Raw genomic sequence first — 15395 nt, 5'->3', positions numbered from 1 at the left:
GCATTTTTTTAGCTATCCCTGTACAACGTTCCAAGGTTACCATATTGAACATTTTGGGACAGTCATCTGTTAAAAATGCTAAAACATTTTGAAAAAGAAGGAGCAAAGCCATTAATCTTGAAATTGTCAGCTGAATTATATCCAATGAACCTTGATAGCTCACGTGCTAAGAGCCTGGGAGGGCATTTGAATTAAGCTTAATCAATAGATGCATATGGTATTGGATGCATCCAAGCAATTTGTCATCATACAATTAAAATGAATATGTTAAGCTACTCTTCTGTGCGAAACACTGTAAGCTACAAAATACAAACTACTGCAGGAGTGTCAGCCGGAAGGCCTAACCTGGGGGTCCCCAAACTTTTTGAGCCTTCAGACTCCTTTCGAGTTCTAATTCAGTGAGGGGCACAGCAACAAAATGGCTAAATGGATGCCACAAAATGGCTCCCATAGGAGGTGGAGTCAGCCACAAAATTGCTGCTGCGGCTTACCTTCAGTCGAATAGTGAAGATCCTTATGCTGTGGTGGCAGCTGCTGCCAAAGCAACATTTTAACAAATCCGCACAGCCAATCAGATCTTCAGGGGCCAAGCAGAAGCCTTCCTGGCAAAAGTCCCACCTGGCCCTGCCCATTTCCTAAAAAGCACCAGGCAGGCACCAAAAAGGTGCTGGTGGGTGCCACGGCACCAACAGGCACCACACTGGGAACCCCTGGCCTAACCAGACTCTTCATGAGTTCTCAGTGTGATTTCAGACACTCCATTGCATATCTGACTATGAGGCCCCAGTGCCTTCAATACTGTAAAGGGGATAATTCAGCAATAGCTCCTGCTAGAAGAAGAAGAAGAAGAAGAAGAAGAAGAAGAAGAAGAAGAAGAAGAAGAAGAAGAAGAAGAAGAAGAAGAAGAAGAAGAAGAAGAAGAAGAAGAAGAAGAAGAAGAAGAAGAAGAAGAAGGTTTTTATACCTCGTGAATATATTTTATAGCAGTTTTCTCTCAGTCTAGGACAAAAGAATTAATAACGTTTTAAACTACATTTGATGTTGAAGACAAAAGATTTGTGCTAGGCATGGAAGCAGATGAGAAGCTAATGTTGGGATTTAAGTTGAAGCATCACACAGTTAGAACATATTTGTATCATAGATTTTGAATAATGTGCCCTTCTTAAAATATTTGCACAGGGCAACTAATAAGCAGTGTAAGGTTTCAGGACAACAGAGCTTTTCTCTGTAAATGCTGCATTTTATATTGATTATAGGCTGCATATATTATGGATTTTATCTGTCTATGTACATCATCTCATTCCATTTAAAAGAAGAGGCTTACACCTCCCCCCCCCCAATTTTTTTTGACAATTAAAAGCAGTAAAATAAATATCACAACAAAAATAGACAGTAGCAGTAGAATAAAAAGATGTGCAGTTAATCGCTATCTCTCCACATACATCTCAGCAATTTTCTGTGAGCAATGCTGTAGGGTTGTTTGGCAGCCCTAAAATGACATCTTATTCCTGCCAAGTTCCTTCCTGTCTCTAAATACCAGGCACTGATCCCCATATCTCCAGGAATTTTCCTAGCCAAAGTTGGCAACTCAAGCGATACTGGGAGTCAACTGCATTAACCAATACCAGATTAGCAGTGCAATCCTAAACATAATTACACCTTTCTAAGTCTGCTGAAATCAGCATGCTTAGAAGGGTATGACTCTCCTCAGACGGCACTGTTAGACTAGGGACATCTGGATTTGGATAATCTTGAACCAGATACTCCCTTTAAACCTAATCTACTTGAAATGGGTTATTGTGAAGATCAGGGGTCATTTTAGGGTTGCCAAGTCCAATTCAAGAAATATCTGGGGACTTTGGGGGTGGAGCCAGGAGACTTTGGGGGTGGAGCCAGGAGACATTGGGGCGGAGCCAGGAACAAGAGTGTGACAAGCATAATTGAACTCCAAGAGAGTTCTGGCCATCACATTTAAAGGGACAGCACACCTTTTTAAATGTCTTTGTTCCATAGGAAATAATGAAGGATAAGGGCACCTTCTTTTGGGGCTCATAGAATTGGACCCCCTGGTCCAATCGTTTTGAAATTTGGGGGATACTTTGGGGAGGGGCACTAGATACTATATTGAAAATTTGGTGCCTCTACCTCAAAAAACAGCTTCCCCAGAGCCCCCGAAACCTCCAAATCAATTCCCCATTATACCCTATGAGAATCGATCTTCACCTAAGGAATAATGAAGACGTTTCCCTCTTCACCCCCCTTCCCCCTCCGCCCCTCCCCCCCCCCCGTTTCTGGCAAATCTGATGCAGGGGACTGGCCTCTACTCACGAGTTGCTGCCAGCTTCTCACAGCAACACAGGCACACCAGCTGGGCACTTTATGGCATGGAATAGGAAGCCGGCAGAACTCACTCACCTCCGGAGGTGCAAAGGCACATGGTCCTTTGGAGGCGGGGCTGGGCTCCTCTCCCTTCACCGGCCAGCTGACTGGGGGCAGGAAGCAGCCTGAGAAAACGGAAGAGCTCTGGCTGCTGCGATCGGGGCTGGGTGGGAAGGGCTGCCATTCTCCCCCCCTCCCGCTTTCCCTTTGTTGCCGCGCGGGGGGAGGAGGCTCCAAATCGGGGGTCTCCAGGCCAAGCGGGGGATTTGGGAAGCCTAGGTCATTTTGTAGAAAAATAGGTGGTGGAGCTCATCCAGGGATTGTTATGTAAACTATGTAAACTGACAGAAATTAGCGTCTGAAATACCATCACCACTGTCAGATTAAGTCTAAATTTTAATTGTATACTGACTGGTTTTTAAATAATGTTAATTTTAAAGCCCTATATTTATTGTATTGTATGTTTATAAATGTTGTTAGCCGCCCTGAGCCTGCCTAGGCGGGGAGGGCGGGATATAAATAAAATTTTATTATTTTTATTATTATTATTATGCAGCTGCACCTACTATTCAATGGACAAGGTCAGGAGGAGGAGGGGGAACCATCAGAAAGGTTCAGGAGCTATGCTCCTGTTGAATTCAAGGCCTGGTGAGGATAAAGGAGAGAAGGGCCATGTGAATTACCCTGAATTTTTTGGAGGAAGGCTGGAATAAAATGAGATGGGGCGGGGGCCCCCTGAACATTCATTGGGAGTAAACCCTGTAATCTGGAGGCAGGGTGAGGAAATGGAAAATGCTGCTTCTGGTAGTGACTGACCGATTGACGTCCAATAGAAGAGAAAGATAAAACTGCTTATAGGTTAGATCATTTGTCTACTCCCCCATTGATGCAGATGTTACCAGTATTGGCTTGAACAAACTTCTCCATCCTCCCCTCCCCTTCTGTTCTTACAGTTTTGAGATGCATAGGAATTCCTGCAAGAGTCATCACTAACTATTCCTCAGCCCATGACAATAATGCCAACCTACAGCTAGATATTTTTTTAGATGAAGATTCAAAGGTGCACAATAAACTCACAAAAGATTCAATCTGGTAAGTTTTTTTTGGGGGGGGGGGATACATGTTTGACAGTCTAAGTAATCATCACAACTAGGGCTGCCACATCCAGGCTGAAAAATACCTGGAGATTTTGGGGTGGCCCTGAGGAGGGCGGGGATTTGGGGAGGGGAGGAACTTTGTTAGGTACAATGCCATAGAGTCCACCTTGCAAAATGGCCATTTTCTCCACGTGAACTGATATCTGTTGCTTGGAGATTACTTGTATTCCCTGGAGAGCTGCAGCCTGCACCTGGGGGTTGGCAACCCTACCACCAGTATCTTGTTTAGGTGCCTAATTCCCTATCACCCTCTGATCAGTTTCTACTGGAGGAGCGTGCCATTGTGGCCTATCGTTAAGAAGGCTTGAAAGGCTATTCTATTACAAAGGGCTCTTAGATGAGTTGGCAAATTGTTTTTAAGGCATTAATAGGGCTGTAAAAGGATTTGTCAGCTCTGATTATGCACTGATGGATATGTTGTTCCCACATTTGTGGTTTTGTTGTATTTTTGTGGGCGTATTGCTAGCTACTTTGAGTCCTTGAGTAAAGGTGGGATATTAATATGTTAAAACTGTCAGTCAACTTCCATTGATTGATAAATGTTTTGATTATCGATAATATAGGAAGGCAATGCCTTATAAAACAGGGTGATTAAAAGTCTGGCTAGTAAATTGTATTGCACAGCTTTGTGGTGTATGACTTCTCCTTTTTGGGTTGGGTTCAAGTCAGGAACAGCACCTCTGTAGCCCCACCTTGATTCCAGGCAGGGGTGGAATTCTAGCAGGAGCTCCTTTGCATATTAGGCCACACCCCTATGATGTAGCCAATCCTCCAAGAGCTTTAAAGGCTCTATTTTTGTAAGCTCTTGGAGGATTGGCTACATCAGGGGTGTGTGGCCTAATATGCAAAGGAGCTCCTGCTAGAATTCTACCCCTGATCCCAGGTAGGGTGGCAGCAGCATGAACATGGGAGGTGACCACAGGTGATGAAACCTATGCCCACTGTCTCCTCCCACACTGCCACACTCAGCTGACTTGGATATTTTGAATAACTTGGATGGTGAACCATCCCCGCCAGTAGAACTGCCAATGTGCCACCAAACCATTAACTGAGCACTATGAAGTGGCTCGTTCTTGTTCTTCCTCTCTGTGTGAATTTAATTGTCATATGCCTTTTGCGGACTCATTCAAACCAACTGCAAAATTAAAGCAAACAGAGCTTTCTAGATTTCTTGTCAGCTAAGGTCAAGCTTTGCTGTGGTTTAAATCTTGCTCTCTCTGAGCCTCCTTTAGGAGACTTAATTACTTTTTGAAGTTACCCCACCCCCAATCTCCTCTCTTCATAGGATATTTATTGCTACATGATGCATACAACCTCTTGGGGCACACATTAATTTAACCTATAGTTCTTCCCATTTCTCCTCTGTGTCCTTTCTCTTCATTTAGTTTCTATTGCTTTATGGAAGCTCTCTCTCTGCGTATTGTGATTTTAGTGTTGTTTTTAAAAGGTTACATTCTAGACATTTTATCAGTCTTTTTTATCCTTCTCCAGGATAGTGGGCTAGATCCAGTCAGTTTCCCCCCGCTAAGTCATCAAATTCCCACCTTTTCTACAACTGATCCCTATCATAGTCTTTGTGGTGGTCAAAGGGGACCCTCTCCTCCTTCTTTCATCAACTGAAAAGCTGGTTGGATCCAACCTAACACTCCTCTTCAAGTTACATTAAAAGCAGGATTATTTATTTTGTAGTACAGGGCCTACTGTAAGCTCAAGGAGGATTGGCTACATCAGGGGTATGTGGCCTAATTTGCAAAGGAGTTCCTCCTACAAAAAAAGCCCTGATTTAAAAGTTTATTTAAAATTTTGTTTGGTATTGCTTGGGCTTGACTTTCAGACAATCTTCTCATCCAGGAATTTAACTCATGTCTGTCCTTTCAATGTTAAGCATCCAACAGATATTTGGATCTGTGTACATAGGAAAAAGTAATAACTGCAGAGATATGTTGGCAACTCCAGTTAGACAGCCGGATCTAGGGATGCAATGGGATTTCTCAACCCTGTTGGTTCCATTCAGGAATCCCCATTTCAGTTGGGCAAATCGAACCCATGAGCCTTTATTTTTCTGCCATTTTGGTTTCTTCATGCCACATTGTTAAAAATGAGTGCATTTCCCAATATTGTTTTCTTACCCATTGCATATGAATGGCCATAAACATAAAAGAAGAGATGTAATGGCATAAAATGGCATAATGGAAACTATCTGGGAACACCAGCCAAAAAAAGAAAAGAAAAAAGGATAAGATAAAATAAATGTGTGGGGTAAAAAGGCTCACTGTGACAACAAATAAAAAAGAAAGAGAAACTGGAATAGCCATACATTCCCAGACAGGGATGGAGGAATGTTAACTACAATGTAGACTGAATCCAGAGGCACCTTTAAGACCAGCAAAGGTCAAGGTATGAGCTTTCATATGAGCCTGCCTTGGTGGGGAGAGCGGGGAATAAACAGAATAAATCAGGGCTGTTTTTGGTAGAAAAAAACTCAGCAGGAACTCATTTGGATATTAGACCACACCCCTGACACTAAGCCAGCCAGAACTGTGTTCCTGTGCATTTCTTCTCCAAAAAAGCCCTGGAATAAATAAATAAATAAATGTGCACTCACACCTTCTCAGAAATGGAATCTACCATCCTGTACATATAGGCAAAAGGTGAGCACTAAATTAGCATGCAGCATAATGAAGATGTTTATCATATTCAGGAATAGCAAGTTTCATTTATATGGTTGCCATTTGTTTGGGCTTAGTTCCGGGGAGGGGGGAAACATAGTGAAGGAAATAAATATAACTAAATTGGAAACTGATGTATCTTTCATTGTGGAATGCTGAGAGCAATTAACTGGAACTCTGACATTACGTTCCATCGGTCTCCTCTCACCTTTAAAATAGGTTCAAGAATATTAGAACTTTCATTAAGAGAAAATGAGAATGCTGGATATTTTTCATTGCACTTATCATACTCTGAATAGCCTTTCCTTCTTTGTCAGTGAAAAGTTAACTTTCCCATCCCTCAGTATCTTGTACCTGGAATCAAATCAATGGTTTGTGGTGGTTGCCCATTTCTTGACCATCCTAATGGGACGAATATAGTCAATATCAAAGGATGATTGCCAAACTGGAGTTCATTATCTTATTTTTTTTTTGGTGGTAGGACAGTAGAAGTCTGATCAGGAATCCTTCTCGATTATCCAAAAGCTAACAAATCTTGCAGAGGCAGGCAATATAAGACTGAATATTTAGAAGCTAACAGTAAACAATTAGGCCATTTCAACAAGTCCACAAAATAACACCTGGCTTCTTGTCAGCCTAGATAATTAGCAACGACTTGCAATCCATTTCAATCAATAACAGATTTTTGACAGACTTCATAAGAATCTGGGGACAGTCCTGCTAAATTGGACTAAGGGACTATTGAGTCCAGCATTTCGTTCCCAACAGGGGCGAGAGACCTCTGAGAAACGTGCAAGAAGGGCATGAAAGCAACAGCCGTCCCTTTCCCCTTCTGTTTGTTCCTGGCGTCTATTATTCAGCAGTACACTCAGGTCCCAGGTTTCAGGGGTCTCTGGACAGGGAGTGCCCAGAAGCCCAGCCCCCGCTCAGATCTCCCTTCCTGCCCACCCCACCTAGGCTTGCTAGGTCCCCCCAGCCAGTAGCAGGGTATGGATGGTAGGGTTGCCAGATCCAGCTTCTGAAGAAAGGAAACAGGTCCTTCTCTCTGTGGCCACAGGGAGGGATGCCAGGCCCATAGATATTAAGAGAAGCTGTGCTTATTGCCAAACTGAGGAGAAATGACTGCGATGTGCCTGCCTGACACTGCCTTTGATATTCAGAGAGCTGGTTGTTTGCAACCCCATATAAACTAAGGTTGTTATTCCTGAATCTGAAGAACATCATCATTATGCCAGTTTGGTGTAGTGGTGAAGTGTGTAGACTCTTATCTGGGAGAGCCGAGTTTGATTCCCCACTCCTCCACTTGCACCTGCTGGAATGGTCTTAGGTCAGTCATAGCTCTGGCAGAGGTTGTCCTTGAAAGGGCAGCTGCTGTGAGAGCCCTCTCCAGCCCCACCCACCTCACAGGGTGTCTGTTGTGGGGGAGGAAGGTAAAGGAGATTGTGAGCTGCTCTGAGACTCTGAGATTTGGAGTGGAGGGTGGGATATAAATCCAATATCTTCTTCTATGTTGCATACTAATTTACTGCTCACCTGCCTATGGCCGTTTTCCCACTGACCTTACTCCGAAGCAATGTCCCTCTTCACCGCGCAGCCACAGCGTCTGTGCGGATTTCCCACCAACTGCTGCGCACAACCAGGAAGAGCCGCGGCTTTTGCGTCGCAGATGTAAACTGGTTTTTAGCGGTTTACATCTGCGACGCAAAAGCCGCGGCACTTCCTGGTTGTGCGCAGCAGTTGGTGGGAAATCCGCGCAGACGCTGCGCGGTGAAGAGGGACATCGCTCCGGAGTAAGGTCAGTGGGAAAACGGCCTATATGTATGGTAAATTCCATTTCATTGTGTCTGAGGAAGTGTGCATGCACACAGAGTTCATATAGTGAACAAAACTTTGTTGGTCTTAAAGGTGCCATTGGACTCAAACTTTGTTGTACGGCTTCAGACCAACATGGCTATCATCAGCCGCCCTGAGCCTGCTTCGGCGGGGAGGGTGGGGTATAAATAAAAAATTATTATTATTATTATTATTATTATTATTATTATGAACAATGTGGACTAGGCAGGGCAAACTGGAACTGTGCCTATGAGAATCAGATTGTACTAGCAACTGAACTGGTGTCCCAGAAGATAAAGAACAGCAGGAGGAAAAGGTCTGCATGAGAGCAGGGGTGGCCAAACTGTGGCTCTTTCACCCATATTGTGCGGCTCTTGAAGCCCCTACTGTCCCACTGGCCCTTTAAAAAAAACATTTGTCCCTTTAAATCACTTCTCCAAGCCAAGCCAGCTGGCAGCTTGGAGAATACATTTAAAGTTGTTTTCTTTCCCCCTCCCCCATCTATTTACCTTCCTTCCTTCCTTCCTTCCTTCCTTCCTTCCTTCCTTCCTTCCTTCCTTCCTTCCTTCCTTCCTTCCTTCCTTCCTTCCTTCCTTCCTTCCTTCCTTCCTTCCTTCCTTCCTTTCCTGCAGCTCTCAAACATCTGACATTAATGTCTTGGGGCTCTCAAGTATCCAATGACCACGCCTGCATTAGGGCAAAGCAAGGATCATGCAAGCTTTGAGAACAAAGTACATGGTTAGAGCATAGGATGTATATGACAGAAGCATACTCAGCATGAGCTAGAATAGAGAGCCAGGTAGGTAGCCATCTTGAGAGCCTGTGGACACAACTAGTTCCCCTACCTCTTATCTCATTCCAACCTCTGATTTGTTAAATGCTCAGGAGGCGACTCAACGTTTAAACAAAACAAAGAAAACCAAATCAGGCTCTTGATTTCCACATCAGTATAATGATCATGGTGATGAAAGCAATAGTGATGAGTACTCTTTTGTGGCACTCAAAATGTTTCACATATATTACCTCAGGAATCCATATAAAATCTAATAAAAGAGGTCTGTAGTATTATCCCTATATTATAAAGAGGGAGAAATTCATGCTTAATCCCACTTAATCCACATGTGGAACAGAACGAAATTGTAGGCTGAGGTGATGAAATTTTGGACTGAACCATTTCAAACTGCTGGTGGCACGAGGTGTCATATTTATAATGCATAGAGTAATTCAGTACACCAAGTAGCTGGCTATGCTAAACGTATCACCCTGGAGTACTGTTTTATTGCATGCAAACATTTTGTCAAAAAGAAGTGATTTCACACCTGCAATTTGAAATAGTACAGTTTAGAATTCTTTCACCTCAGGCTACATCATTTTGGGCAATCCATAGAACAGCTAAATTCTTGGTTGGGCTGATATTTGATCATGGGAATATGTTTACAGTGCGCCTCCAAGCAATAGAAGTATTATTTTATGAATATGCTTTTGAAAGCAGGGGCATATTTGGATAATGCAGGCCATTGTAATTTAGCCATTATAGAAGTGCTTCTGTAAACAATGTAGCCTGCTTTTCCCCCTTTAAGTTTGGTTTGATTGTCAGGCATAAAACCACTTGGTTGTTTTTTGTTTGTTTGTTTTAAATACACCTACAGCTTGTTTAGTTTGGTCGCAATTATTTTAGCAAGTGTCTCATATCCCCTAAATTGATCTTGATCTCTGTAGTGATTCCTGAATTCATTACTGCCCATCTCTGGTTTCAGAATAGCTATTAAATCTTCCTTTTTATGATGATAGAAGTAACCTCAATGGAGGGCACGGTCTCATTGAACTCTGCATCTGTTGACATTCATTAGAGATGCAGAGCGTCTTCTCTCACTAAACCTACAAAACTGAATAACGTCCAAGTGGCGCATAATCAAATGTTATCAAAAGTGTGGTGTAGTGGTTGGATTAAAAATTGAGAGATCCAGGGAAGAAGAAGAAGAAGAAGAAGAAGAAGAAGAAGAAGAAGAAGAAGAAGAAGAAGAAGAAGAAGAAGAAGAAGAAGAAGAAGAAGAAGAAGAAGAATAAGAAATTAGAGGGAAGGGTGGGATATAAATCCAATATCATCTCCTTCTGTGGCCAGGGGGGCCACAACAGATGAGGTATGCGTGCAGGCAGGGCTTTTTTTTGTAGAAAAAGCCCAGCCGAAACTCATTTGCATATTAGGCCATCCCTCATGGTATCACCATTGTTCCACACAGGACTTTTTTTGTAGAACAAGCCCAGCAGGAACTTATTTACATATTACACCCCCAATGCCAAGCCAGCTGGAACTGCATTCCTGTGCATTCCTGCTCCAAAAAAGCCCTGTGTGCATGCAATTTGCAGATTGGTATCTGCAGAAGACCTTGCTCAGATGAGCGAAGCTGTCATGGAGGTACATGAGAGAGAGAGGCAGTCCTGCAAACATGAGGGTCCAAGGCCATGATTTATTTGTGTCGATGACACAAATAAATATAATCCACTCCCACAGTAGTGAAAATGGGTAGGGTCAGATGAATATGGAAAACACTGTGGAGTTCAGACGCACCATGCCACCAAGTTTCATCAGTAAATGTAAAGGTTGTTGCTTTTTAAATTCCAGCGAAACATGTTCCATTTTCACTAATTGCTCCTACTGGAGCTGTAACAAAAATGGTAAATAGTTAAAATTGGGCAAATTTCCCAGTTTTCTCATTCAGATTTTTTTGAACGAACAAATCCAAAGTAAAACTCAGATTTTACATGAGGGATGTGAAATTATAAACGCAGAGCAAGAAATCCAAACTATCTAATACAAATGGTTTTGACTTCTTGGCATCCCAGTTTTCTTTGTAGGGAGGGGAAGCTTAACATATGAAATCTTATGAGCAGTCTTGTGTCAGATACTAATTAGCATTGCACATTGTCTCTCAAATGCTGTCAAATATTAAAGGCCACTGCATTTTATATCAAAATCCATATGACAGAAATATCATCACACCAAAATGGTCAATACTATTGCATGCCAGCAACCATAAAATATTGTGAGATATGATTATGCCAATCTTTTGCAAACTATTTTTCATAGAACCCTGGGTTCTTTGGAAGCTGTTAAATGCTCCTCAGTGAGAAGAACAACTACAAGACAGTTTGCCTCCCCTTATGTGCACCCATAGGGGAATGTTGAGTGTATTCCAAACATATGTTTAGTTCATACTATATGATGGTGAAGCTGAAAACTGTTTTATGTGAATGAAGTGTACATCCTACAACATTTCCCAGAATCCTCTGCAATGCACAGAGATCCTGTGGCAGATATGTGGATATTCCTTGGCAGGCTAGTCAACAGGAAAAGAAAAATTAAAGCCACTTTCAGCTATCATTCCTGCCAAATGCTACATTTTGCTCAAATGTCAGCTATCAAAAACTGCACAATATCCACTGCCAGATATCAAATATGAAAATCAAATCCCATTTGGCATCAAATGTGGCTTTTCACCCTTCAGAGAATCTTCCTCATCAAAATGTACGGACAAAAACTTCTGAGGAGAATCGCTGGGAGCAAACTCATTTCTGTTCTAGCCCCGACTGTATTACTCATGGAGGTCCTGTCTCTTTATGCATCTCAGGCCGTTTTTAATATTCCACCCTCACTGGCCGTGAAGTGGATAGCTGCTGAATTCATGTCAGTAAGGTTTTCAGTGCAGTAGGGAATGAGGCCTACACCGTGGTGCATCCTCCCTCCCTCCCTGTCAGTAGCATCCTTTCAAACTCACCCTGAAGCGCTTCTTTCCTGTCCGCCAGCCACCACGAGCAAGGCTCTGCAAGAATGAATGAATATCTCAACAGTATCAAAAATTTATACAGTGTGCCACACTTCCCTTGAACAATTCTCCTTTTCCTGTTGCCCTGCTTCATTAGCTCGTCTAACTGACAAGTTTCTCCTTCATTCTTGGCTTTCATTTCCACTTCGAAACGTCTTGTTAGACAAGCCTCGGATCCCACCAACTTCTGTTGTTTTTCTCCCCTCTTTTTTTTTCACCTGTCATTAATGAAACAGTCTGAACTGAACAATCCTCATATTTGCTGAGATGTTATCACTAATATCATAACATTGAGGAGATGTTGGCTGCATTAATGTAATTATCTTTTTATCGGCTAACAGGGAAGAGATAATTAAAAAAATAAGGAAATTGCTTCTTTTGTCTTCCCCCCTTCTACAATGGATCAAATCTCTTGATGCTAGGGTTGCCAAGTCCAATTCAAGAAATATCTGGGGACTTTGGGGGTGGAACCAGGAACAAGGGTGTGACAAGCATAATTGAACTCCAAATACCTTCCTTCCATAGAAAATAATGGATAGGGGTACCTTCTTTTGTTGCTCATAGAATTGGGCCCCCTGGTCCAATCCTTTTGAAACTTGTAGGGTATTTGGGGAGAGGCACTGGATGCTATATTGAAAATTTGGTGTCTCTACCTCAAAAAACAGCCCTCTCAGATTCCCAGATACCTGTGGATCAATTCTTCATTATTTCCTATGGGAATAAGTCTCTATAGGGAATAATAGAGTTCCCAGCAGACATATCCCTCCCCCCACCCCCGCTTTCTGATGACCCTGAAGCGAGGGGAGGGCCTCCAAACCAGGGGATCCCCTGCCCCCACCTGGGGATTGGCAACCCTACTTGAAGCTTATCTGCACATTGTCTTCTGGGCTTTTTCTCCTTTGTTTATACTTTTTCTTGAGCCCTGATAAAGCAGTAGAAAGCAAATTACAAGGCCGGGAGTTTTTTTCCATCTTCAAAATATTCTGGGCAGACTGTATACGTGATGGTCCTGTGGTGTTTTTCAACTTCTGATGCAAAGACTGGGTTTCAGCCCTCAGAGCCTTTTTCATTACAGTTTCAGTGAACGGCAGCAGCATGAAAGGCAAGAAACTATAAATAGAGTGAGGGGGGGGGGGTTTGTAGGAAAAGCCCAGCAGGAACTTATCTGCATATTAGACCACATCCCCTGACATCACCACTGTTTCACACAGAGCTTTTTTGCAGAAAAAGCCCAACAGGAACTCATTTGCATATTAGGCCAAACCCCTGACACCAAGCCAGCCAGAACTGGGTTCCTGCTCAAAAAATGCCCCAAACAGATCCCATACCCTCCAATGATGGTAGCCTATTCAGGGAAACAATGTTCAGAAGCCCAGAAGACTATGTTCAGATAAGCTAACGGTACCTGTCAACTAGAAAGAGGGCCTGCTGAGTACTTAAACCCCACCAATTCATTGCTTATTTCCAAGATTTATTACTGTGCTCAGGCCTCAGATTCAGTGGGAGCTCACAGGAGCACAGCTCCTGAACCTTTCTGAGGATTCCAGCTCCTCCTTCAGAGAGTTCCACCTCCTTGTCCATTGAATAGTAGGTGCAGCTGCATAACAATCCCTGGATGAGCTCCACCACCTATTATTCTACAAAACAACCCCTGACTGTGCTGAATAATCCACAGGTTCTTGTAGAGGTTTCCAATCAAAAACAAAACATCTCAAGAAGGCCCACGTGCAAATGAAACAACAATTGCAAATGAAATTAAAAATACAAACCAGCAAAGCTCATAGAACAAATAAGGGAGAGGCTGTGGCTTAGTGGAAGAACATTCTGGCTTTCATTTCCACTTCAAAACGTCTTGTTAGACAAGCCTTGGATCCCACCGACTTCTCTTATTCTTTTTCTTTTTCTTCACCTGTCATTAATGAAACAGTCTGAACTGAACAATCCTCATATTTGCTGAGATGTTATCACTAATAGCACTGAGGAGACATTGGCTGTATTAATGTAATTATCTTTTTATCACCTGACAGGGAATGGATAATCCAGAAGGTCCCAGGTCCAGTCCCCTGGATCCCCAGTTAAAAGGGTCAGGTGAAGTGAAGGACCTCTCACCTGAGACCCCAGAGACCTGCTACCAGTCAGAGTAGGCAATACTGACCTTCATAGACCAAAGACTTGGTTTGCTATAAGGTATCTGTATGTGATCGTGTGATCACTGCAGCTCAGCGACCCAAGTCCCTTTGGAATAAACATCTTCTTGAAGAGATGTAGGACTGAACCAGGAAGAACTCTCTCGGTAGGCTGTTGCACATTGAGGGCACCACTATCAAAAGGTCTGGACAGCCTCTCATAACACTTCAGACAACCCTATAGGATCTCAGCTGGACAATCTGAAGACGAAGAAAGACCTTGTGAGAGGAGGCATTAGATCCTCCAGCTATGCATTTAGCTTGTGAGCAATGCCTTAAGAGTGATGCAAAAAAACAGGGCTGTAGCCAGGATTTTAAAAGTCAGGGGGCTTTTTAAAAAGTCAGGGGGCACCCTTTCCCATCCACTGCAGGGCTTGCCACTTCTCAGAAGCTTTCTGGTGTAGGGGCAAAAGCTGGAGGCTCTGAATTTGGCCAAGTCAAGGCAGCCAACCCTAAAAATTTGGAGTCAAGAAGGGACTGCACCTTGCGTGCAATCGGGGGGGGGGGGTTCCTTCCACCTCCCTCTCCCCCATCCCAGCACTTTACAACCAGCAGCCCCATCTGAACCCCCTCCACACGGCTTCCTCTTCCTCCTGCTCCTTTGCCTCCCTCGTCTCCACCCAGGACCAGATCTACATGTTTTTTGAGGGGGGGCAAAATTAAAAAATGACGCCCCCTTATGGACCATTCTGTCTTATGGTTCCATAGAATACAATGGACTCCATACCCAATTTGGCGCCCCCCCTCCGTCGATGCCCGAGGCAAGCACCACCAACCCCTACATCCGGCCCTGTCTCCACCTACTGCTTTTGCTGCTGCAGTGCACTGTGCCCTGCTCAACTCTCCCAGCTCCAGCTGCCATTGGTGATGCTTCGATGGCTCAGCCGTGACAAAAAGGAAAAGGAAAAGCAGGCTGCGCCCCAGAGAGCCCCCTGGAAGTCAGGGGGCGGTGTCCCCACAGGCCCCCCTGTGGCTACGGCCCTGGAAAAACCCCTGTACTCAGAGGTGATTGAGTTGGCTTAACCTGCTTGTGGATGCTGCTGGTGACTTGACAAGAAAAAAGGGGAATGCTGCAAATCCAGACTGTGCAGGGCAGGTTCCACAAAACAGTGCTTGACCAGTGAGTGGCAATAGTGATTCCAGTAGGCACAGATATATTAGCTGATTCTGATCGCTCATCATTACTGTTCAAATTCTGTTTATGCTAACTAAGCTGTGCAAATCTAGACTTATTTCCTCCTCTGCTAGAACTGAGCTGTAATGTCTTCTTTGCTGGGTCAGTGTTTTGGGCCAAGCATGAAAATGTCTCACGCTTAGATAGGGTTGCCAAATCCAATTCAAGAAATA

The 15395-nt window shown here is 43.5% G+C and overlaps 1 protein-coding gene across 1 annotated transcript in view; it reads left to right on the top strand.

The window, feature by feature from the left end:
• Nucleotides 1-15395, top strand: part of F13A1 (coagulation factor XIII A chain) — a 118675-nt gene that overhangs the window by 64073 nt on the left and 39207 nt on the right. The window contains exon 8 of the mRNA XM_060244190.1: nt 3333-3471. Coding sequence (XP_060100173.1) covers nt 3333-3471 — 139 coding nt within the window. The remainder of the gene's footprint in view (nt 1-3332; nt 3472-15395) is intronic.

The sequence above is a fragment of the Heteronotia binoei genome, chromosome 7 (genome assembly GCF_032191835.1).
Source record: "Heteronotia binoei isolate CCM8104 ecotype False Entrance Well chromosome 7, APGP_CSIRO_Hbin_v1, whole genome shotgun sequence".
Classification (NCBI taxonomy): domain Eukaryota; kingdom Metazoa; phylum Chordata; class Lepidosauria; order Squamata; family Gekkonidae; genus Heteronotia; species Heteronotia binoei.
This window is presented reverse-complemented; position numbering and strand designations above follow the sequence as displayed.